Raw genomic sequence first — 25556 nt, forward strand, 5'->3', positions numbered from 1 at the left:
CGGAATGCCTGTAGACCCTTGGCTTTAAGGCCAAATTTTATAGTGACATCTCATGAGGACGGGGACGTGCTTTGCATCCCCCCCTCCCTCTCACCACTTCCCCAAAGAGTCGTTTGATACAAGTCCAAAGTGACAGCTTGGGATGCAAGAGGGGAGGGGTGGGTGGAGGTCGGCTGTAGCCCCAAAGCGCACCCAGGTTTCCAGAGCCAGTTTGGTGTAGTGGTTAAGTGTGCAGACTCTTATCTGGGAGAACCGGGTTTGATTCCCCACTCCTCCACTTACACCTGCTGGAATGGCCTTGGGTTAGCCATAGCTCTAGGAGAGGTTGTCCTTGAAACGGCAGTTTCTGTGAGAGCTCTCTCTCAGCCCCACCCACCTCACAGGCTGTCTGTTGTGGGGGGAGAAAATATAGGAGATTGTAAGCCACTCTGAGTCTCTGATTCAGAGAGAAGGAAAGGTCCCCTATGCAAGCACCAGTCGTTTCCAACTTTCACAATGTTTTCACAGCAGACTTTTTACAGGGTGGTTTGCCATTGCCTTCCCCAGTCATCTATACTTTCCTGCCCAGCAAGCTGGGTACTCATTTTACCTACCACAGAAGGATGGAAGGCTGAGTCAACCTCGAGCCGGCTACTTGAAAAACCCAGCTTCCAGCGGGGATTGAACTCAGGTCATGAGCAGAGCTTAGGACTGCAGTACTGCTTTAACAATCTGTGCCACAGGGCTCTTCAGAGAGAAAAGCGGGGTATAAAACTGCAGTTCTTCTTCCTGTTCAGGGCTTTTTTTTCCCTTTCTTTTTTTAAGCAGGAACACACAGGAACGCAGTTCTGGCTGGCTTGGTGACAGGGGGTGTGGCCTAATATGCAAATGAGTTCTTGTTGGAATTTTTCCACAGAATCCCCCCTGACGTGCAATAATGGTGGTGTCACGAGGTGTGGCCTAATATGCAAATGAGTTCTTGTTGGGATTTTTTTTTTGCGAAAAGTCCTGCGTGCAACAATAGTGGTGTCAGGGGGTGTGGCCTAATATGCAAATGAGTTCTTGTTGGGATTTTTTTTCACAAAAAGTCCTGCGTGCAACAATAGTGGTGTCAGGGTGTGTGGCCTAATATGCAAATGAGTTCTTGCTGAGATTTTCTACAAAAAGCCCTGCGTGCAACAATGGTGACTTCAGGGGTGCGGTCTAATATGCAAATGAGTTCCTGCTGGGCACTTTCTACAAAAAAAAAAAGCCCTGCTCCTGCCAGGAAAAAGCAGCTCAGCCCAGAACCTCCTCAATGCACAGGTGAGCCAAGCCCCCTTTTCCTGGAGGGAGGGGGTGCTGGCTGAGGCTCCAACTACACTTGGGATTTCCTCTCCCCCCCCCGCCCACCCCCCAATTTTGAAACGTTACATTCTTGAGCAAACATTCATGCCTAAGGAAGGGCCTGGAACAAAGCAGAGCTGCTCCAACCGGTCCGACAGGTAGGAAGGCTTGTTGACACCGTTATGTTTGCAGCACGCATGCTCCCCGCCCCTCGCTCGCTCGCTCTCGCCCAGCCAGCCAGCCAGCCGGGCGGCCAAGTTTGCTGCTCGCCAGCCGGGCGGGTGGGCTGCGGAGGAAAGTTGGGGGCCGGGCCCGGAGGGGGCGCCCGCGGCGAGGAGGAGCAGCAGGCGGGCCGGGGAGGGGAGAGGAGGGCGCGCGCGCGCCGTCTGGGCGGCTAGGCTGGAGCACGTGCCCGGCGGGCCTCGACGGGCGGGAAGGAGGACCGAGGCGCCCCCGCCATGCCCCGCGTCTTCCTGGTGAAACGGAGGAGCCCGCTGCCCGCCAGCCGCAGCTGGGACCAGCTGCCCGACGAGGAGCGCGCCGACACCTACGTCCCCGGTGAGCAAGGCAGCAGGGCAAAGTCCGCCTCGACGGCCTCGCCCCGGAAGGGAGGACGGGAGGGGAAGGGAAGGCGCTCTGCACGCCCTCAGAGGCACCCGGACGGGGGGGGGGGGAGGGAAGGAAGGGGGGCCGCGGCTGCTGTCTGGGCAGCCCCCCTCCAGGCGCTCCCACCCGCGGGCCACGAGGCGCGCCGCGTCCCGACGTGACGCCGCCGAGCCGTCCCGTGCACCCGGGGCCCAGCCCGCCCGCGGCTTAGCCAGGTTAACGGGTTTTGCCGCGAGAGGACTGAATTCGAAGCGGGCTGCCTGCTCTCCTCTCCCCAAGCGTAGAACCGGCTCTTCCAGACTGGAGCAGGAGCAGCTGGCGAGGGCGGGGAGAGACGCGGGTCCCGTTGGCTGCAGGGCGTGGGCGGGGATCGGCATGGGGGGAGGAGGGGGGGGTTAAGCGGACGATCAAAGTCCCGCAGGAAGGTTGCCAACCTCCAGGTGGGGACTGGAGATCTCTCCCGGAATTACAGCTTGACTCCAGATTCCCTGGGAGAAAAGTGGCCGCTTCAGAAGGCGCCAGCTGTGGCGTTATACCCCGCTGAAGTCCTTCCCCTCTCTGAATCCTGTCATCCTCGGGGTTCAGAACTGCCCCCAAAATCTCCAGAGATTTCTCTACCTGGAGTTGGCAAACCTAAGATGGGGCTCCAGACGCACTCATCACGCAGGAGCCGTGACATTGGCTCACCTACCGGTTTTCCAATGAAGTTTTGCAAAGTTTGGTCTGACTGACTGAGCCGCAATAAACTGACTGACTGCAAAGTTTGGATTGACAGGAACTCTTGCACATGGGAACTCCCCCCCCCCTCACACACACACACCTGTGTGCATCACATCGGAGCTCTCATCTCCTCCTGAAGTGCAGGCAAAATGTGTGCAGGAGGGGAGGAGAGGGTGGCTGGTATGGAGCTGCAGTTTTGGTGGTGGGGGGGAATACTAAAACCATTGGAAACTATGGGAGATGCCTGAAGGATCGCTGGGTATAACGGGATCCAAGAATGCCAATTCACATTCATGGGCTCCACTGCAAATTCCGTACTGTAGAAGTGCAAATCAAATGAGAAGCAAAGAGAACAGAAGTGGCATGAAAGACCCTGTCCGGACATTATGGTTTCTGGAAGTTGTGCCATGCCCTGACCCCAGAATCACCCCTACCCCCATGGCATCCTTTGCCACCCCGCTTTGATTTCTTTGAGGTCAGGATATTTGCATTGGCCACCTTATTACGCACCACTGGCCAATATAAATCCCATCCCCTTACTTTTCTTCTTTTAGAAGCCACCTCTGTCTGGGGTGGTAGCTATACCCAGATTTTTCTCTCCATTAGCTTCCAAACTGCATGGATTTGGTGCTGTTTTGGGAATCCAAACAACACAGCCCTCTAAATGTTCCCTTCCACACTTCCCCAATCTTTGAGATGTTCTCTTTCAAACCTAATTTAGTATGATCTTTCTGAAAAGAATGCAGTGTGGACAGGAAGATGCGCCCTTTCCTTGTTTTGCTGCCAGAGGACTTACGGACGGCGTTCTTTAAAAATCCGTAATTACTGTGGCACTGTAGCATTCTGGCAATCTGTTGGCACCATCTAGTAGTCCTTTGCATTCACAGCTTTCAAAGAAACATGTGTTTCAATCCTGAACAGAGTGACTGGATCTTGGGGCAGCCACTTATCTATATAATATTTCTCAAATGTGGCCCCCACCTGTGGATGTCTAAATCCATGGATGGGGGCCACACTGACTCTAAATACATGTTTCTGCAAACTTGTGGGACACCTCAGGTTTACAGAAAAACCTGGTAGCCTTTAAAAAAAACACATTGGGGAGTTTAAATTCCCCTCAAAATAAAAATGTGTTGTTAAATCATAGAAAGCAACAGTCAGACCATACGTGGCAACCCACCTCCATGACAGATGATAATTGTTTGCAGCCATGCTGGTCCAAAAGTCAAAACACAAAAAACAATGCACAGTAAATACAATGCTTTTTGTTAGGACCAACAGAAATGACACAAAGCAGTTTGTACGCTTTTGAGTTCACAATAAGTCTTCCTCAGGCTGGATGTTGCAGATAACAGATGGGGTGGGGGGGAGAGTTTTGGGCCATGATGTCAGCCTCCCTTAAAAGACAGGTGAATCAACCTGGTGTGGTCACAAACATACCATAGCACCCTTACTTGTGGCCAGGGGTGGGAAGAAGGAAAAACTATCCAGAAGCAAGACTGAAAACAGTGGTAAAGCTAGAATATTTCATAGAACATTTTTCTAGCCACACAGCCAACAGGGCACCCAAAAAAGACCATATGACTAAGTATGTAGAATTCCATGGAAAATAGAAATAGGAAGAAGAGCAAATTATTTTAATTCCATGGCACACATACCCCCCCCAAAAAACGTGCTAAAGGCTCAAAGGAGAAGGAATGTTTATGGTTTGTGTTCCTTTAAATTTTTATAGTTTGAAGAAATCAAAATTATAGGAGAGGATAAACCAAACAGGGAAAGGAAAGCAAGAGTTTTATAAGTTTTAGAATTAATAAGACTAACACAATAGAAAGATCAAAGGTAAATGGAATGATACAACCTTGAGCCTTCTGACTCTTAGTCCAATAAATGTAAAGAGATATAGAAGAAAAATCAGCAAAACTCGGAGAAACCACTAAAATCAGGATTGGAGATTGAAATCTTGTGAAACAAACAGTAGATCAAGCTGAGTAAGCTAGAACGACAACTGGAGGAGGTTCAAAATGAGAATAGGAAACGCCCTTGCATTTGGGGGAGTTGCCAGTGTTGGTTTGTGGAAGACAGTGTAAGATAATACCAGATGTATTTGTAATATTGCGTCCTTTGGTACAGAGACAGCCTCTGAAATAGGAGGTACAGCTGCAAAAAAGGCAGGTGAATCCAGAGATGTGTTAGCCACATAGGATTGCCAGATCTGAAATACCTGGAGATGTGGGGGGTAGACCCTGAGGAGGATTAGGAAGGGAAGGGACTTTAGTAGGGTGTGATGCCATAAAGCCCCCCTTCCAAAGCGGACATTTTCTCCAGGTGAACTGATCTTTGCACTTGGAGATCAGTTGTAATTCCAGGAGATCTCCAGCCCCCACTTGAAAGTTGGCAACCCTAACTAGATCAAATATGCTGTTTCGCAAAACCAGTGGAATGGGGGAAAGGTGATTGCTGACAATCATGAGATTTTAATTTTAAAATATCTCCACCCTGATATCTTAATGAGCTGTATCCACGCGGATGTTTCTCCTTTTTCAACACTGATCACTGCTCAGCACTGCCAGCAGGTCTCTTTGGGACGCAGAATGGGAAGGGAAAGGGGTTGTGCCACCTTATCCCTTCTGCTTCCTGGGACAGCAGCTCTTCCAGTTCCAGGGCAATGTCCACCATTCTTCCTTGGCCTTTCCAGGATCCCTTTTTTAAAGGGTTAGCCAACCCCACCGCTTGCCACAACCCTCCAATCCCCTCCCAGTTGTCTGAGCACCTGGTGGCCTGGCTTGTCGTAGACTGAAGGGTGTTGGATGTTCCCTTCTCCCTTATACTTGGTCTTGAGCTGCTCCCCCATCTCCAGCTGCCCTTGCCCTTGAGTGAGATCGTTAACTCTGGGTTTGGAAATATCCAGAGATTTGAGGATGGAGACTGGGAGGGTGGGGTTTAGGGAGGCTGAGGAGTATTATGCCATACAGCAGGGGTGGCCAAACTTGTTTAATGTAAGAATCACATAGAATAAACATAAGGTGTTTGAGAGCTGAAAGAGAGGTAGAAAGAGAGCGACTTTAACTTTGAATGCATTCTCCAAGCCGCCTGCGACTTGGCATGGGTAAGTAATTTAAAGAGACCAATGCCTTCTCCAAGTCAGCCAATGTGACAGTTGGGGCTTCGAGAGCCACACAATGTGTGTGAAAGAGCCACATGTGGCTCCCAAGCCACAGTTTGGCCACCCCTGCCATACAATCCATCTTCTAGAGCAGCCTTTTCTCCAGGAGAACTGGAATAAATATTTTATATAAATTCAATAAACAAATAAGCAATCTGTGTAGTCTGGAGATCAGCTGTAATTCTGGGAGATATCCAGCCCATAGCTGGAGGTTGACAGCCCTACCATTGGGTGATTAGACTAGATGGAGCAGGCTGCACACCCTCCAGGACCACCCCTGTCCCACCCGCGCCCCCTTCAAGGAGGCCATCTTGCTTGGGCAGATGCAGTGGCAATATGGGCTGATGGCAGCCGTTTCCTCGATGATGCCTTGGCCTCCTCTGAGGTTGACGTGGGCTGTAGCTTCTTGTGGGCATGCAAGGCAACTGCACGGTGCTCCTGCAGGCTCTCTTGAAGCCAGGTCCAGCCTGATTGCTTGGTGGCATTGAGGTAACAGGTAAGAACCTGGCATCTCAGCCTTCCCAGTTGCCCCCAGCATCATCCGGGGTGGCTCTGACTGCAAAGGCAATGACAGTGGCTTGGGGTGGGGTGGGGGGGCTCCCCGAGTCTAGCAGCAGCTGCAGCCACATTAGAGAGACACCCTGTCCGGTGATGTGGTGGCACTGGTCCTGGGCAATAGACTATTTGGGTTCTTTCATATGGGCTCTGTAACTTCCTTTGGCTTCTGAAGTTAGGATTTTTTTTAACAGTTTCACGCATCTTAATGGGAGTATGCTGTCCTCCTGTATTTAATGAAGCCTTAAACCGAGTTTTTCAAAATCTGTTTTAATCATAGTTGTTGTGTTGCAGCAGACTGTTAATTAAAAAGTCACCAAGGCACCCCCCTCTCTCACCTTCTTCTCTTTGGTAATCTCTCCACCCTTTTCAGTTTGGCAGCCAGGAAGCCAGTACACCACGCAGGGCCAAACTGGACATGACAGCTTCCTCATGGCTGCCACAACTGCCATTTTCAAGTCATTTTTAAATGCTGGAAGGGCATGATCCTGATTGGGCCCACAGCACGGTGTGTTGGGATGATCTTGTGTCCCCTCCCTCCATGTTGAAGTGCCAAAACAGCACAATGTGGGCCCAATTAGGATTGGGGCCTCATGGCATTTTGAACTAATAGAATCCATGAGGATTCTGTCACATTTAGTTTGGCCATAAATGGGTCACATTCATAAGGAACTGAGTTCTGAGGAAAGAAGAAAAACTGATGGATAAAACAAGAATAGTGATAATAGTGCAAAAAAACTTTAAAAGAAAAAAAATGTGCATGGGTGGGTGGGAACTATGCTGCAGTAGGGTGACCAGCTCTGGGTTGGGAAATACCTGGAGATTTTGGAAGAGGAGCTTGGGGAGGGTGGGTTTGGGAGGGGGAGGATCCTCATTCTCCAAAGCAGCCATTTCCTCCAGGCTAACTGATCTTGGAGATCAGCTGCAGAAGTGTAGGGATATCCAGGTATCCCATAGAGGTTGGCAACCTTCATGCTGCAGTCTGAAAAGAAATAGTGATTCATTGCCATTTACAAATTAGACTGAAATGCTGCCTGAAATCACCATTCCCACCTCACATGAGACAAACATGAGGCAGCATCAGATACATTTTTATCTGGGCAGTTTTAACTCAGTGATGCTCAATGGTTGTTGTCTCATTTGGAGGAAACAATTTTCGCTGGAACTAGAAAGGTTATAGCACAGAGACTTCTATTTAAAGAACCTTTTTATTTCTTTGGCTGAGCAATGTAATTAAAACTTTAACATTTAATGTGAGAGGACTAAAATGACCAAATACAAGATTTAAAAAATCTTGCTTTAAAAAAAAAGAACAAATAGATAGAAGCCTTTCACAAGAACCGCAAATTAGAAAAGAGGATAAAAGATTTTTAGAGCTGCTGAAATTGGAATTCATAATTTCAGTTTCTGACCTCATAATAAAAAGATGAGTTCCCATTATTGTCAAGAATAACACATTTCTAATTACAGACACTATTAAAAATGGCAGAAAGATGATAGTTGAAGGATATCTACTTGATAAAATTTTTACTTTTATTTAAATGTATGTTCTCTTTGAAAGGGAAGCCTTATTATTTAGGCTTTAAACTGAGGAATTTACTGCTGGTAAACCTATCTTTAGTGGAGATTTTATTAACTCTTATCAGTATCGTTTGATGACCAGAGTTAGGCATTCTTCCAAAGATTTTTCTTAAAGCAGTGTGCGGTCTTCATCTGTCTGAATTTTGGAGGCTCTTGAGTGAGAGTTTTATGACAAATTGTACAAGTTTAGTCTCTGGTACTAGAATATACACTTTATTCTGTCACATTTGTTAGAAGTAAAGGTAGGCTGACATATTTAAAGTGTGCCCTTATTATAATTTCTGGGTCTTTTTAAAGTATGGTTTAGTCTAAAAGAAGGACTACTTGGATCCTGGTTATAGAATAAGAAAGATTTGCAGAAAGAATTTACAAAAGACTGATTTTTTTTTGAAAATATATAATATGATACAATGTTATTTAAATCTGGAGTGTGGTTAAGGTTTTTGTTAGATGCATTTTCTTTAAAAAAAAAGCTTTTTACTATAAAAGAACTGCTTCTTTGCAGAAAGACAAATTGTGCTGTCCTCTTGGAGAAGGGCCACCGCCCTCTCCTCTTCTGTGATGGCCACAGAATCACTAGTGAATGGCTGTAATCTTAACTTTGGTTCACATTCTGAGGCATGTAGAGCCACTACCCCAGTCCCAGGAACCTTGCTTCTTAGGGTTGCCAGGTCCCTCTGGCTATCTGCAGGGAGTGGGGGTGGGTTTCCCAGATCTGGGTTAGGAAACTCCTGGATTTTGGGATGGAACTTGGGGAGGACAGTCACCTCAGTGGGGCACAATGCCATAGAGTCCACCCTCCAAAGCATCCATTTTCTCCAAGAGAATGCCTTGAGCCATTTCCTTTTGAAATTTTTTTGAAATTGAGTTTCCTTTTGAGTTTTTTTTTTCTTGCGAAGACTTCATGTCCCAGTGGAGAGTTACTATGAGTAATATAAGTATTTTGATCTTGATTAATCTATTGATTACAATCCCTTGCCTGAAGAAAAGACCTTTGAAACAGGTGTTCAGCTACCTGTTGCATATTTTTGGCTTTATAAGAGATTTGATACAAGGAATATGCATTCCAACATGGAATTATTTGCATCAGAGAACTGAGTACTATTGGAAGAGCAGCTGCCTTGACCTATCATGTCGATTCTGTGTTGAACAAAAGGGACAGTACCCACCTCAACTGGATTGAAGAATATTTTGTAGAAGTGGGATATTGCGTTTTGGATTTGTGGGACTGGCTAACATCCCGCTTGGGTTGGACATTGGTTAGTATTATTAAATTAATATACAAGCAGTTTACAAAAGGCTTTAGTAATCTGTCACAGGTATTATCCTTCTGGGTTTGCCACCACTGCAGCCTCATCTCCCTAAGCCCACTTGGCTGCTGGATTCTCTGATCACCTTTGGCCCCAGATATGTGTGTGGGCCCAGGCTGCCATCAAAACAGGATGAATGCCAGATTCCTATTGAGTACGTTTTAAAATACCTGTGGCTGTGGAAATAGATGTGAAAATAGTACCTGTGGTAATATACTTGTAGAGCATGTTTGTGGAAACACACGTCTCTTGTAATATACATATTATCAATGCAATCTTACGCAGATTTGCTCTGGTCTAAGCCCATTGAATTCAGTGAGTTTAGATTGGAGTAACTCTGCATTGGAGTGTAATGTATGTCATTTGGACATTTCTTTTGCTATATAAAACATATTCTGACCATTTGAACTTTGATGGCAAGTCTGAACAATGGTTATATTTATCTGAATCTCTAGACCACAATAACTAAATGGACAGGTTTCACACTTGCTTAATAGTGCCATAGATACTAGGCTTGGCTCTCCATTGTCTCCTCTGCGATTAGTCCTGGGGACTGAACCCTTAACCAATCTGGTTAGGAGAAAGGAAATATCCCTGTTCAAGTGGGCGAGTTGAATTTTAAACTTTCACTGCATGTCGATGATGCAGCCCTTTCAGAAACGTTACAAGCAAAGGGGGGCAAAGTGGAAGGGCTTCTAGCCCCACTTGTGAACCTCCTGATGGCACTTGGGGTTTTTTTTGTTTGTTTTTGGCCACTGTGTGACACAGAGTGTTGGACTGAATGGGCCATTGGCCTGATCCAACATGGCTTCTCTTATGTTCTTATGTGACACAGAGTGTTGGACTGGATGGGCCATTGGCCTGATCCAACATGGCTTCTCTTATGTTTTTATGTGACACAGAGTGTTGGACTGGATGGGCCATTGGCCTGATCCAACATGGCTTCTCTTATGTTCTTATGTGACACAAGAGTGTTGGACTGGATGGGCCATTGGCCTGATCCAACATGGCTTCTTTTAAGCATTATAGATGCTCTGGCGAATATTAATTAATAACCAACCATCATTGATAATTAAAGTTCATTTAATGGGATAAGCCTGCAGCAAAACTTTGTGGGGGTCAATCAGTAGTGGAGGTTTGGCAGCACCTAATAGTCAGCTTTACAGTATAGCAGCTAGAATAACGTCTTTGAATACTAGCAACCCTTTGGGCATATTTGTTTATAACTCCCTGGCTCCTATTTGATTGCTTTACAGTTCTGGGAGGTTTTTTGTTTAAAAAGTTTGTTTTTTTAAAAAAAATGGGTGCTATTTTGGGTTAGAGGTTAGCCTTTCATTGTGGAGATGACAACCAAGAGTACCGCCATATTTATTTACATATTACACTTAAAATTATGAAAAACTGCAAAAAGAATTTAGGATTAGGTTTTGTTGTAGCAATGATTAGAAAATGAGGTCTCTAGCACCATCTGTTAGGTTAATTGGTGTGTTTTATTGTTTTTAAACTTTTTACATTTTATATGTTATGAATTTATTATATTGTACACTACCCTGAGACCTGTCCTGGCAGGGGGGAGGGCAGTCTAAAATTATAATGAAATAGCAACAACAACCATTATTGTTAAAATATGAAACCTACAGGCTGAAAAATGCAACTTGCTATTACATTTATGGACTGGCTTCTAGATCCCCAAAATAGTTGCCAGAGCCTGTTAAACAATATGATTATCCTAGCGTCACAAGTTACGTTGACGCTGAGGCTGAAGTAGAACAAGTACCAGGATTATAAGAATATTTAACTGGACATTTGTTATGTGGGTACACTTTCTGTTTCCTTTCTTAACCATAAAGACATAGCAATCCCTATGCTAATTCTTGCCTCAATCAAATAGCCACTGTCTCTTTCTGTATTTCCCCATCCCAAGTCAGTATGCAAAGAATTCTGCTTGTGCTCTTTAGAAGTCTTCCTTCTGGTTGGCTCTTCCTTAGCTTCTATGGTATCTTGAAGACATTGGCACACTTATGAAACTGTTAATGAAGACAGATCCAGGTGGGGAGCCATGCTTGGCTGAAGCAACAGAATAAAGTAAGAGTCCAGTGGCACCTTTAAGACCCACAAAGTTTATTCAAGGTATAAGCTTACGTGTGTTACACATACTCTTCTTCAGATACAATGAAGTGGGAGAAAAGCATTCAAATTTATAGACAGGGCTGAAAAAAAATGCATATAACATCATGTAGACAGATGGGCATCATAAAGTTAACTTTCCCACAATTGGAAAAGATTCTCTTACATACTTATCTCCTATTTTGACATATTTACTGCGTCAAATTTTGTTTCTCTTTAATTGTGCACTTGACTTGTCCCTGCTGTTTCAAAATTTCTACATCATGTTTTATGCTAATTCATTTTTTTCAGCCCTGTCTATAAATTCAAAGCTTTCCTCCCATTTCATTGTATCTGAAGAAGTGTGTGTATAACACACAAAAGCTTAAAGGTGCTGCTGGACTCTTCCCTTATTCTTATGAAACTATTGATTTTCCTTTGGCCAGGGTATTCTGGATGATGAAATGAGAACACCAAGGCATTGCTCCTAGAAGACTCTGCCTCTCTGGTAGTCCACTCGGGCTCTTTTCCATCCAACCTCTACTTTCTTCTCAGTTGACCCCACCCCCAGATCGCATGATTTACCATGAAACCAGTCTTACACTGCTGTCCTCTTCTTCAGCTCTTTCTCTTGCCTCCGCTGATATCCCCTGAACCACAAACTGACTAGGCTGAGACTGGGTTTCTGTTCTCTCTCACTGTTTGACCAATCATTAAGTTTTAGGCTGCTGTCTCATTGGTTCAAAGGCCAACGAAAATGATGGAAACATCCATAAATGACCAGTCATAAACTTGACCAATCAAAAGTGATTGAATCCTTTTGTCCCACACTGACATAAGACACTCACTGGAAACTTCAGAGAGAACACCATTCCCTTGGTGATAGTAACTAGGCATCAGATACACTGCTTGGCAGGCCCCAGAGAGGCCTACAAAGTGTAGCTTTACTGTCCCCTGATATAAAATCAACTACCATTTACTTCATAACTTTATGGGTTCTTAATAGTAAATATTATTTTATACATAACAGTTATTTGCACACGTTTTATAGATCTGATAACTTTTCACGGTTTTTTTCAGTATGTCTTGTATAAGGTTGCCAACCTCTAGGTGGCACCTGGAGATCTCCTGTTGTTAAAATTTATCTCCAGATGACGAAGATCAGTTCCCCTGGAGAAAACGGCTGGTTTGGAGGGTGGTGGACTCCCTGGCATTATACTCTTCCTTCACCAAACCTGTCCTCCTCAGGCTCTACACCCCCAAATCTCCATGTATTTCCCAACCAAGATCTGGCAGTGGCAACCCTGCTTGGGCTTGTGCAAGCTGTCCTAAAGTCCCCGTGTGTGTTTTCATGGTGTGTAGAACATGAGTTGAGGGACATACAATACTGTCATCTAGATTACAGGCGTCCTGGCAGAGGTTATATATTGCTTTGGTTACCTACCAGAGAGGCCAGGAAAGAGTTCCACGCACAGGCACAGATGTGATTTTGAACTGTCAGACCCTATGATGAGGCACTGGTCATTCATGAGTCATGGCTGCGTTAGATTCCATTAATCATTCCAAGCACTTTCCAATCCAGCCACCTCTCCCTTAGATTCATGAGGATGATTACTTCTGGCTGGTGCCAATTATCCCAGCAGTCCTTGTTCTCCATCTCACCTCAAGATTTATCATGCAGTGTGATCAGGCAGATGAAGGAGTCTGCCCCTTAACATTTCTGGAGCACAATTGTCCAGCCACTGGAGGATCTTTTCAGCTCCCTCCCACTGAAAAGTCCCACACAGAGCCTTGTCTGCCAGGCCCCATTAAGCATCTATTGAGTACAATCAGAGATGGAGTTCTGAAAGTGTCAGGTGAAGGGGGTTAAGAACATAAGAGAAGGCATGTTGGAACAGGCCATGGCCCATCCAGTCCAACACTCTGTATCACAAAGTGGCCAAAAAATTATACATATATACACACACACTGTGGCTAATAGCCACTGATGGACCTCTGCTCCATATTTTTATCTAACCCCCTCTTGAAGCTGGCTATGCTTGTAGCTGCCACCACCTCCTGTGGCAGTGAATTCCACATGTTAATCACCCTTTGGGTGAAGAAGTACCTCCTTTTATCCGTTCTAACCCGACTGCTCAGCAATTTCATTCAATGCCCACGAATTCTTGTATTGTGAGAAAGGGAGAAAAGTACTTCTTTCTCTACCTTCTCCATCCCATGCATAATCTCATAAACCTCTATCATGTCACCCCGCAGTTGACGTTTCTCCAAGCTAAAGAGCCCCAAGCGTTGCCAGCTCTCTTGTTCTTTTGCAGTATTCCTGTGCCCTGAAAGCTGTGTGGATGAGATAGCAGAACAAATACAGCTTTTCCCTAACACTGCTTCCAATACAGCTTCTGTTAAGCAGCTTGCAGTACTGCAAGAGCCAGGGTCAAACAAGATGACTGGTGACCCCACAACAGAGCAATTGGATGCACACTTGTTGCTGCATGTGTCATCCTTACTGTAGACATCACTCATGGCCAGCACTGCACTTTGAGCAGGGGTTTATCTTGGCCTCCACCCATCTTGGAGAGCTGCCTGGAAGCAGCCATAGGATCAGTGATGAACAATTATAATGGGCAACGTGGGGGGACTCAGGGACTCTGTACAAAGTGATGAACTACAGATTTAAGAGAGTGGTGTCCCATAAGTGGACTTCAAGATCACATGACACCGGGGGGAGGGGTGATGACCTATCTATAATATAGCCATTCAGCCAATATTCGGCTGTCCCCTATAGGTAGGGCTGCCAACTCTAGGTTGAGAAATACCTAGAGATTTTTGGAGGTGGAGTCTGGAACCAGCTCCACATAAGAAGAGCCTTGCTGGATCAGAGCAGTGGTCCATCTAGTCCAGCATCTTGGCTCACACGGTGGCCAACCAATTCCTCTGAACAGCCAACAACAGGGCATAATAGTCAAGACCTTCCCTTGATGTTGCCTCCTGGCTCTGGGATTCAGAGGCTTAGTGCCTCTGAATGTGGAAGCAGAAGGTCCCAGGTTCAATCCCTGGCATCTCCAAAAAAGGGTCCAGGCAAATAGGTGTGAAAACCTCAGCTTGAGACCCTGGAGAGCCGCTGCCAGTCTGAGAAGACAATACTGACTTTGATGGACCAAGGGTCTGATTCAGTACAAGGCAGCTTCATATGTTCATATGTGGAGGTTCCCCTCAGTCACTATAGCTAGTAGTCACTGATAGACTTATCCTCCATGAATCTACCTAATCCCCCCTTTAAAGGTGTTGATTCCTGCGGCCATCACTACATCCTCTGGCAGTAAATTCCACATTTTAATCACTCTCTGTGTAAAGAAGAGAAGAGATTGGATTGATACCCCACCCTTCACTCAAAGTCTCAGAGCAGCTTACAACCCCCCTCCCTCCCCCAACAGACATCTTGTGAGGTATATAGGGCTGAGAAAGCTCTTTCGTGAACTGCTCTTGAGAGATCAGCTCCAAGAGAACTGCAGCTGACCCAAGGTCACCAAGCTGGCTGCATGTGGAGGAGTGGGGAACCAAACCCAGTTCCCCCAGATTAGAGTCTGCACACTTAACCACTACACCAAGCTGCAAGAAGAATTGCACTGTTTAGGCCTTGTGGACAGTCCTCTATTCACACAATAATCATTTTCATTCTAAAGCACTAACAACACTTGGAATATGTAGTGCTTTTCAAATGTTCACAGGGTTCCTTGTACATCTCAGTAACCTGTGCAACCATTCTATAACATAGGCAAGTGTGTTCTGCAATTCCTATATTGTAGATGCATTGGGAGAATAATTTAAAGCCATTTAATGAATATGTGCTCGAATGGAGATTCATCTAGGGAACATTCCCACTTGCCGTTGAACTACGTCATCAAAAGCACGGAGAGTGGGCTGGCTTAGACATTATGCTTTTTCCTCTACAGAAAATGCCTATAGAAAAAGAAACAGGAAAACATTGCATCAGGTTATGCTTTCCAGAGCAAGGCAAAGTGTAGGAAGGAACCTAGTCTTCTGTTCTCATATCCCCCCTACAAGATGCATGTGGTTACGCCTTTTGAGTAGCAGTGCAATCCAGTACCAGGTAAACTCTTTTCAGTTTACTGATTCCAGTAATCTCCCATTGAAATAAATGTGACTGTTATGCTGGATTGTGCCCCCTCCCCCTTTTTAAAGAAAGAGTTGCATTGAAGCAGCCCTTACCTCCTTCTTGTGCTTGACGATGGGAATGTGGAATCTGCTTCAACAGAAGGGGATAACTGGATGTGCCCTCAGCCTGGGTGCCCTGGCTACATTGACAGCCAAGGATGCTTTCCATCAACTCTACTACAGCTTTCTTACACTGATGTAGACTCTGAGATACTCACTTACCTGTTTGTCAAGCTAGTGTACTGTAATGTGCTTTCAGTTGGACTGTCCTTGGATAATAATTCAGAAACTTCAGCTGGTACAAAATACTGCTAATAATAATAATAATAATAATTTTTATTTATACCCCGCTCTCCCCGCTGAGGCAGGCTCAGGGCAACTCACAGACATGGAAGTACCATGATTACAGTAAAATACATTATACGATAAAATACAATAAAATACATTAAATAAATAAATTAATTAATTAAAACCACTACAGTTAAGGTGCTATAATACAAGGCAGTGTATATAAAATGGCTAGGTGTCACTTCAGGATTCAATCTTGTAGGCCATTTGAAAAAGGATTGTTTTGCAGGCCCTGCGGAACTGATTATAGTCCCGCAGGGCTCGAACCTCCGCTGGTAATTGTTGGCCTCAAATTTTCAGGAATACGTCATTGTCTATGTATACTGCCTCTGGGACAGTATTCAAGGTACTGGTAATCACCTATGAAATCCTAAATGCCCAGCGTACCACCCGTACTCATATATTTCAACATGGCTTTTAAGATTCACTAGAAACACTCTTTCCAAAGCATAACTTTCTATCCACCAAGTCAGGGGCTGCACAGAGAGGCATTCTTGTTGGCCACTAAGTTTTGCAATTCTTCTATGAAACTCTCCAAAGCCTGAACTTGTGTTACCTTTGAGAAACATTGTAAGATATTTTTATTCAAACTGACTTTTCATGGCCAGAGACGGGCTAGAATAGTTAGCATAAGGTTATCTATCCTGGGCCCTTGGGATCAGGCAGGAGTACTCTGCTTGAATGCTTCATGTTCCTGCCAATCAGCTCATGAGTTTGTGCTTTTTTTCCAGGAGAGATAAAGTGTGTTCTCCTGAACTATCGCAGCGAAGACAGCAGCAGCAGCCGGGACACGGAGACGGCCAACATCTCTGCCCCTGAATCCACAGCAGAGGAGACACTTCTGGACTTGGCGGTGACCCACCCCACAGTCAGATCCAAAATCAAGGTGCAGACTGTGATTAGTCCTTCCTGGGGCTGTAGACACCTGGCATTTAGGGACAGTTTTTCCCTTGCTGCTGGAGACTTGGTTAAAGTTGCCACACGTTGATTTCCCTGTGATCTTGGCAGAGCAGAGAGGAGCAGGCTTGTGCATATCCAGCCCATGGCTTCCTGGGCACAGTGGTTTGCAGGCTTGCAATGCCAAGAGTGATGATCTGTGCTGTTTTTGATTGGTAACCACTACGCCAAACTGGTCTTATGACTCAACTCCCAGCAAGATCTGCTCGGTAGTATTTCAGGTAAACAGAAAGAGAGAGAGAGCTGATTGCTGGCACGATGCAGCATTGTTAGGTTCCATTTATTTCGAATGGAGATAATTTAATACACTCTTGACTTTGTTTCACTGAAATCAGTGGAACAAAAAGAGTGATTAATCCAGGCTGCACTGTGTCTGGGAACTATCCAGGCTGTATCTGATGAAGGAGTTGTGCCCGCATTGTGACTGGAAATATCCATCCACAGAACTCTGATATTTTTGCTGTAGTCTAACATATGGTTGAGCCACCTGAAGCCACTGGATTTACATGGGCTTAAATCTATGTTAGATTGCGACCTCACAGGGGTTATGAGCAACACTGTCCTGGCCTGCTGGCCACACTTGAAGAGAGAGTGTGGCTTGGTACACACAGCTGGTGTTCTCTTGTGTCTGCAAATTGCAAGAGATTAGCAATGTCGGTTGTCAAGTGACCTTACAGCAAAGATGACCGACCACTCTGTGACGATCTCCAGCTAAGCTTCCAAGCCACATGAAGCAGGTTATCTGGAAAGGTGGCATCTAAATAAATAACACAAGGAGTTCTAGGGCTCCTTGGAACACTTAACTTTTGTGTACAAGTCTGCAATTTGATTGAGGAAACTCGCTGGTAGTCCCTGACCATAAAGGTATCTGGCTGTCCTCAGCTAGAACTAGGACCTTTTCGGTCCTGGCTCCAAACTGGTGGAAGTTTCTGCCAAATTCCATCAGGGCCCTGTGGGACTTTATGCAATTCATCAGGGCCTGCAAGGCAGATATTCCGCCAGGCTTTTGGTTGACGACAGCAATTGGTTCCATCTTGGCTGGTACCCTCTACTATTCCTCATATCTGCTTCCCCTTCCGTGCTGCCTGTGGAGTGGCTGGCACTTGCTGTCTGTTTTTATGTACGCTGTTTTATCTGGTAAATGTTTTTAGCCTTATGTACATTGCCCAGAGCCCTATAGTAGCAGGGACTGGGCGATTCACAAATTGAATTATTATTATCATCTAGCATATTGATAAAAGGGACAATATTAAAAGATAGCATAAGGAACTTTCCATTCTCTAAGGTATAGATAGCATCTTTCACTCACCAGAGAAGAGACATAGCTTGGAACCAGTGGGCAATGAGTGTTGGGCTTTGTGGTGGCAGGCCCAGCCTCTGAGAATACGTAGCCCAAATTCCTACACACTTATAAGCAGGCTTTCTCTCCTGACTCATTAAAAAACCCTGTACTGCTACCATTTCACTTTTTCAAGGGGGTGATACTTGGCATGTATGGCTGTGAGAGCTGGACCATAAGGAAGGCCGAGCGCAGAAGAATAGATGCTTTTGAGCTGTGGTGCTGGAGAAGACTCTTGAGAGTCCCTTGGACTGCAAGAAGATCAAATCAGTCAGTCCTAAGGGAAATCAACCCTGACTGTTCCCTGGAAGGTCAGATGCCGAAGTTGAAGCTCAAATCCTTTGGCCACCTAATGAGAAGGGAGCACTCACTGGAGAAGACTCTGATGCTGGGAAAGACAGAAGGCAAAAGAAGAAGGGGACGGCAAAAGATGAGATGGCTGGACAGCGTTACTGATGGAACAAACACGAATTTGAGCAGACTTCGGAGGATGGTGGAAGACAGGAGAGCCTGGTGTGACTTTGTCCCTGGGGTTGCAAAGAGTCGGACTCGACTGTGCAACTGAACAACAAACTTGGCATTTAATGTTTTGGTACAATTTGAGTTCACTAGCACCTTGGAGACCACCAAAATTTTTGGGATGTAAGCTTTTGAGAGTCAAATCAATCTTTGTCAATTGATTCTGTCCAATCTGGTGTAGCTATTGGTGTTCGCCAGCTCTCTGGCTTCAGAGGCACAACTCTGACGAGTGTTTTAAATTACTGTATGCACCATCATACATTGTTTATTTGATTAGATATTTAGGCCACTTTCCCCTGCAAGCAGGGCTCGGGGTGGCTTACAACCAGTGTTCCCTCTGAGTTCATGTGAGCTAGCTCACAGTTTTTTAGCCTCTGGCTCACACATTTTTGTCTTAGCTCAGGAAAAATGGCCCCAGAGCAAACTAATTTATGCAGCAGCTCACAACTTTTAATGCCAGTAACTCACAAACTTGAATTTTTGCTCACAAGACTCCACAGCTCAGAGGGAACATTGCTTACAACGGAAGAAACGTAACAATAAATAGCTAAAAGTTAAAATTAAACATTAAAATACACTGTGCACACACCAATAATTGCGTCTGTTCCAAGATGGCAAAAAAGGTCAAGTTTCACAGGCCTCCTGGGGAGGGGGCTCATGGGAAAAAGAGGGTACGAGAGTGTCAGACTACATGCTGTACTGTCGCTGTCCTCAGCCGAATGCCTGGCAGAACATCTCCACCTTACATGCCCTGCAGAAAGGCAACAAATCTACAGGGCATGGATGTTTTCTGGCAGAGTTCCACCAGGTAGAATAACTGTATTCTTAAACTGTTGTCTCTTCAATGGCTAATCTGCAGAGATCACTCACAATCTAAAGTGATATAAAAGATCATTAACCTGATTTAGGAATGTTGTCTCATAATCATTAGCTCATAATCTCTGCAGTCAAAATGTACGTCTGCTGAAAAACATCTGCTGAAAACATCCCCAAATCCTGGCTGCCTCTTTCTCCTCATTACTATGTTTATATATGATTATTGTTTAGAATGGTGATTAGAAGAATGTTGCAGGTACTTTCTTAGTAGCCATTCACTGTAGAGTTCAGCCGGGCTTCTTGCATTGATGTTGCACAGGTGTTTGAAAGGCCAGCTGTTTTGCTCTGCCAGGGCCAGTGCATACACTGTGAGCTACACAGCTTAAGTCTGGGATTCCCATCCTGTGCGACACTTAAATGTGAGAGGCAGGTTCTCAGTTTCTGTGTGTGTGATGGCCAATTCAGAGGCACCACAATGCATGTGGAAAAAATGCTTCAACCTTCCCTCTCATGTCATATTCCTGACCTGAAACAGTCCAGAGTGGCACTGTTTGGCCTATTGAGAGACATCTGCATACCCTAGGGTACACGTGGCTTTCTCCAAAACCACTTCTGGTGTGAAAACAGCTCCAGGGGAGGCTGAAGGCATCATGTGCCCCATGGTCCTAATCTACACCAGGCACCACATAACGTGGGGACCAAAAAGAACATTCAGTTCGTATCTGACCGGTGCATCGTACAGGGACTCCAGACCCGGTCTACATAATCCATGATAGATGAATTTACCCAGTTCTGTCGCTGGCTGAAATTCTTGTTCCAGCACTAGTGTTTGCCACACCAGCAATATCCATGGTATAGATTGCCAAATAAGAACGTCACAAGTATGGCTCAGCATTGTGTGAGAGGCATCCACCACACTAAGTCCATATGACACAGCACTGATTGCCCTTCTTTTTGCCACTGTCTAGGTCAGGGGCAGCCAAACTTGCTTAACATAAGAGCCACATAAAATAAATGTCAGATGTTTGAGAGCTGCAGGCAGGCAAATTGATGGGGAGAGGGAGGAGGAGGGAGAGATGGAAAGAAAGCTAGTTTAACTTTAAATGCATTCTCCAAGCCACTAGAGGGAGGGCGGAAAGACATGCCAAGATTCCCTGATGAAGCAAGAAATAAATTTGTGGTCTGTACAATCTAACGAACAAGTTCATACTATGTTTTTGTTGCTCATAGTCTCCCACAACATGGTTTTTTTTTCCCTTTCACTTGCATGTAGACTGTAGACAAAACTAACTCTGGAATCTCAAAAGTCTGAATTCCTGTTTATTTCCATTTTGCAGTTCACCACTGGCATCTGTGGTAATGCCTCTGTGCACAATTGTGAATTATGCGGGAAGGAATTTCGCTTGCAGCGCATGCTTAACCGCCACGTAAAGTGCCACAGCCAAGTGAAAAGACACCTGTGCACTTTCTGTGGCAAAGGATTCAATGACACTTTTGATCTGAAGAGGCACATAAGGACCCATACAGGTAATACAGAAGGCCGCTTGATGAGAAACACCCTGGACTTTCCTTTAGAAATATCTATGAGTGAATAGCCAAGAATAAGCCATTTGCTCAAGTTACACTAAATTAATTTACTGGTAATTGTCCAGTTAAAGAAACAGTATTGTGAGCAGGGCAGGCTGTACTCTATGAAAGGAACAATTTCAGGTGTTGTGTTAGGCTGAAGCAACTAAACAAAGTTTGAGTCCATTGGCACCTTTAAGACCAACAAAGTTTTATTTCCGGTATAAGCTTTTGTGTGCACGTATGCTTCTTCAGACACAAGAAACCCCACCTCTCTGCCTATATGTATGGACTGGAAACTTCCATTTTAGTGTATCTGGACAAGTGTGTATGCACATGACAGCTTATACCAGGAATAAAACTTTGTTGACCTTAAAAGTTGCCACTAGACTCAAACTTAGTTTTGCAAGCAACAAAATAAGCTATGCTCAGACAATCTACATTCTGTGATTTGCGCAAAGTTACACAAATTGACCACACTTTCCCCTTATTTGAATAAGTTCAAGATGCTGCTATTTTGCACAGTCTGGTTCAGATATCAGGACAGGAGCTATGCAGGGTGCCTAAATCTTACTTGCTCCTGAGATTGCAGAAGGCACTGCTCACATACTTTCAAATACATCTTATCAGCCATAAAGACTGGAAATTTGCTTTTGTGTGTGCATGCGTGCGTGTCAGAAAACAAAACCCAAACCCAGCTACAAAAGTCAAGGTTCAGAGAATGGTGCCTTCTGCCCCCATTACCACACTCTGCAGTTTTTTTCTACACTCCCACAGAATCACAGCACACACACGGAGGTCTTAATAACAAATTGGTAAGAGGTAGTTTTCTCATTTGCTTCTGACTGCTGTAGGAAGCTCCAGTTTTGTTCCTTACCTTAGAATAGGGTGTTGTTTGATTTCTCTTTCATTTTGGCACAACAGACTTACACCACCAGCCCTCTGTTTTAAAAGTATCCTAAAAAGGAGGAGATGGGGAGGGAAGGCAATGTGGTCCAGCCCGATCTCAGAAGCTAAGCAGGGTCAGAAGGAAAGGAAAGGTCCCCTTTGCAAGCACCAGTCGTTTCTGACTCGGGTCACGTTGCTTTCACGACGTTTTCAAGGCAGACTTTTTACCGGGTGGTTTGCCATTGCCTTCCCTGGTCATCTACACTTTCCCCCCAGCAAGCTGGGTCCTCATTTTACTGACCTCGGAAGGATGGAAGGCTGAGTCAACCTCAAGCCGGCTACCTGAAAATCCAGCTTCCGCCGGGGATCGAACTCAGGTCGTGAGCAGAGCTTAGGACTGCAGTACTGCAGCTTTAACACTGCGCCATGGGACTCTTAGGGTCAGGAAGGGAGGAGAAGAAGAAGAAGATGATATTGGATTTATACCCCGCCCTCCACTCCAAAGAGTCTCAGAGCGGCTCACAATCTCCTCTACCTTCCTCCCCCACAACAGACACCCTGTGAGGTGGGTGGGGCTGGAGAGGGCTCTCCCAGCAGCTGCCCTTTCAAGGACAACCTCTGCCAGAGCTATGGCTGACCCAAGGCCATTCCAGCAGGTGCAAGTGGAGGAGTGGGGAGTCAAACCCGGTTCTCCCAGATAAGAGTCCACACACTTAACCACTACACCAAACTGGCTCTCCAGTTTGGAGCAAAAAACAACTTTGCAAAATGTCAAAATCATCTCTGCATCAGGAAAACCCAGAGACTACACAAACTGAACAGCTTTTTCATATGCTCTTATTGTGCCTAATGAATTTTGCCGTTTTTACCCTTTGTTATACTTCCTTATGGTTTTTACAGCCATTGATAAGGGGAAGGGAGCTCTCTAAAGCACTGGCGCTTAATCTCAGCCTTCTCCTGTGGCTTCAGAGACTGCAGGTCTTGCCTAAACACTTTCAAGCATCTCTTTGTAACCAAAAGGACAGAGACTTAACATACCAGAAGCTGAACTGAGGGCCCAGCTGCATTCTCTACTCTTTTTGTGCTTCCACCCAAATGCACAGTCCTGATATCTGCAGATGAACATAAGGAGTTCAAAGCATTTTGCGGCCTGGGACCAACATACCTGCGAGACTGTCACTCCCCATATATGCCTCTACCGGGGTCGGGACCTTTTCGGTCCTGGCCCCGACCTGGTGGAATCATCTCCCTATGGAGATCTGGGCCCTACCTGGCTTGTTAGCCTTTCGTAGGGCCTGTAAAATGGAGCTGTTCTGCTAGGCTTTTGGATGAGGCAGCAGGCATATACTTGTTAGATTGGTTGCCCACCCCCCCCCCACCCCCCACCCCCGTACCACACTGCTGTACCATCTTACTATACCATCCTGCTGTACTATTAACTAGTTACTGAAACTGATTGTATTGTGATTTTATTGTAGTTCTGTTGTGGTTTTATTCTTTTCTATATTGATGTATTCTGCCCTGAGCTCCCATGGGGGAATGGGCAGAATAACAACAATAATAATAATAATATGCTGGGTGTCCTTTTCTTTAAAATCTGTTTCTTTAAATGCCTAACGTTGCCTTGTAGGAATCCGCCCATACAAATGCGAGATCTGCAACAAAGCTTTTACCCAGCGCTGCTCCCTGGAATCGCACCTTAAAAAAATCCACGGGGTGGAGCAACAATATGCCTACAAGCAACGGCGAGACAAATTATATGTGTGTGAAGACTGTGGCTACACGGGCCCGACTCAAGAGGACTTGTACGTGCACATTGGCAGCGTTCATCCTGAAAGCACTTTCCTGAAGAAAACTTCAAAAAAACTTGCAGCCGTTTTGCAAAACAAACTGACTTCTCCAATGGAGACGAGCCCAGAAGAGAACAGGGTAGAGCAGTAATACTGCAGGGGATTTTATAGTTTTCAAAGAGACTGAAACGGACACGCTTCAGAGCTAGGGTCAGCGGGTCTCAGGGTCTGAAGAGAGATTTCAGGGTTGCTGCCTCCAGGTGAGAGTCTCCAGAAGAAAGATCAAAACCTCAAGAGGTGGGGCAGTCCGTTGTCTGCTGGGCCTAAGTGCTTCGGATTTACTCTGCTGCCCATCTGTCACCGTCTCCTAGATGCCTTCTTCTCCAAGGCATGAGGTACAGCAGGGGCTGCCCTGGACTGCCCCATGTTGCCTTCTGCCCTCCTTGCCCCCTCTGCCAAGCCTCACCCCTCAACTCCCAGGTTCTCCCTCCTGAGTCTCAGGTAACCAGGCAAGCCTGTTAAGAACAAACTCTCAAAGGAAGCTAGTGCTTCCACCCACAGTTACTTGACGACTGCCTGCAGGATTTCTGAAGAATTAAACTTACCCATTTTGTGTATATATATATATTTAAAGAATAAAGAACAGACAGTATGAATCATAATGTAATGGTCCTGTCTACACAACCGGAATATTGTATGATTCCTTCACTCCCTCAAGCACATTTGTTAAAGCCGTACCAATGGCTCTAAGTATTTAACAGAGAATTTTATGCAATCAGGATGTTGGTAATGGGCCTTGAATGAACACTAATTAAAATGAAACTTGTTTGTAAAGAACAGCGCAACTGTCTTCCATAGCAAAAATGATTTTTAAAAAATGCTCCAAGATACCTTATTTAGGAATGGAATGGCAAAACTTTTAGGACCGGGGTGTAAAACATGCTGCCCCCGGAGGGCTCCTATCAGGCCCCCGAGCCACTGGCTGTCATCTGCTTCCTTCTTCCTCTCTCTTGCTTCCTTCTGCATCTCAGCTTGCTTTGCAAGGCTCGCTCAATTGCACAGGCGCTACAGAGCAAAGCCTCTATTTTCTCCATTGGTTGAGGCTCCCGGGTCCCCTAGGGAGGGAGGGAAAGAGCCAGAGCTTCCTTTGCCCAGTTCCCTGAATCCCATGGGAGAAATATAAAGAGAGCACCTTTAAGACCAACAAGTGCTAACGTTTTAAGCATGTCTTAAGTTTTTTCAAAAATCTTTAATCGTGTTTGTCTGTATCCTTTAAAAAGTTTGTATCTCTGCTACCTAATCTTAAAGTACACATGACCCAGCCCGACACGGCCTGGCCCGACAAGGTCTCATGTATGGCAGATCTGGCCCTCATAACAAATCCTGTTTTAGGAGGCACACCCCAATGGGGCAAAGAACTCCCCTCCCCCCCACACACCCCTGGGCCATTTCAAATCAGGAAAAAAGATGTAGGGAAGGAAAGCTGAAGCTCCTCCCTCCATGCTGTGTGGCTCAGCAGAATTGGGCTCCTGCCGTGGTTCAGAATTGAGCCCCATGGGGCACTTGTGGCTGCTGCCTGGCTGCAATTCCCCATGGTGATCACATGTTACACAACAGTTTGTTTGGGCCACAAGGGCAGAGGTCAGGCTGTCAATCAGACAAAAAACACAGAGCCAGTTGGCTCACGTGCATCAGTCGGTTTTCCCCTCCCACCTTAAATGCACGCAGCGAGTTGTGCTGATACTGTTTATTTAAAACACTGTTATGCCCCTTTCCACCCAATCAGGGTCCACAAGGTGGCTAATGTAAAACAT

At 45.6% G+C, this 25556-nt stretch overlaps 1 protein-coding gene across 1 annotated transcript; it reads left to right on the forward strand.

Moving 5' to 3' along the window:
- Positions 1–1624: 1624 nt before the first annotated feature.
- OVOL2 (ovo like zinc finger 2) lies at positions 1625–24576 on the forward strand. The gene is made up of 4 exons (XM_060254269.1): positions 1625–1863; positions 16599–16753; positions 20836–21025; positions 23583–24576. Exons 1-4 carry the CDS (start codon positions 1764–1766, stop codon positions 23891–23893), a joined length of 756 nt encoding a protein of 251 aa, XP_060110252.1. The 5' UTR covers positions 1625–1763; the 3' UTR covers positions 23894–24576.
- The last annotated feature ends 980 nt before the right edge of the window (positions 24577–25556 follow it).

This window comes from Heteronotia binoei, chromosome 14 (assembly GCF_032191835.1).
Source record: "Heteronotia binoei isolate CCM8104 ecotype False Entrance Well chromosome 14, APGP_CSIRO_Hbin_v1, whole genome shotgun sequence".
Classification (NCBI taxonomy): domain Eukaryota; kingdom Metazoa; phylum Chordata; class Lepidosauria; order Squamata; family Gekkonidae; genus Heteronotia; species Heteronotia binoei.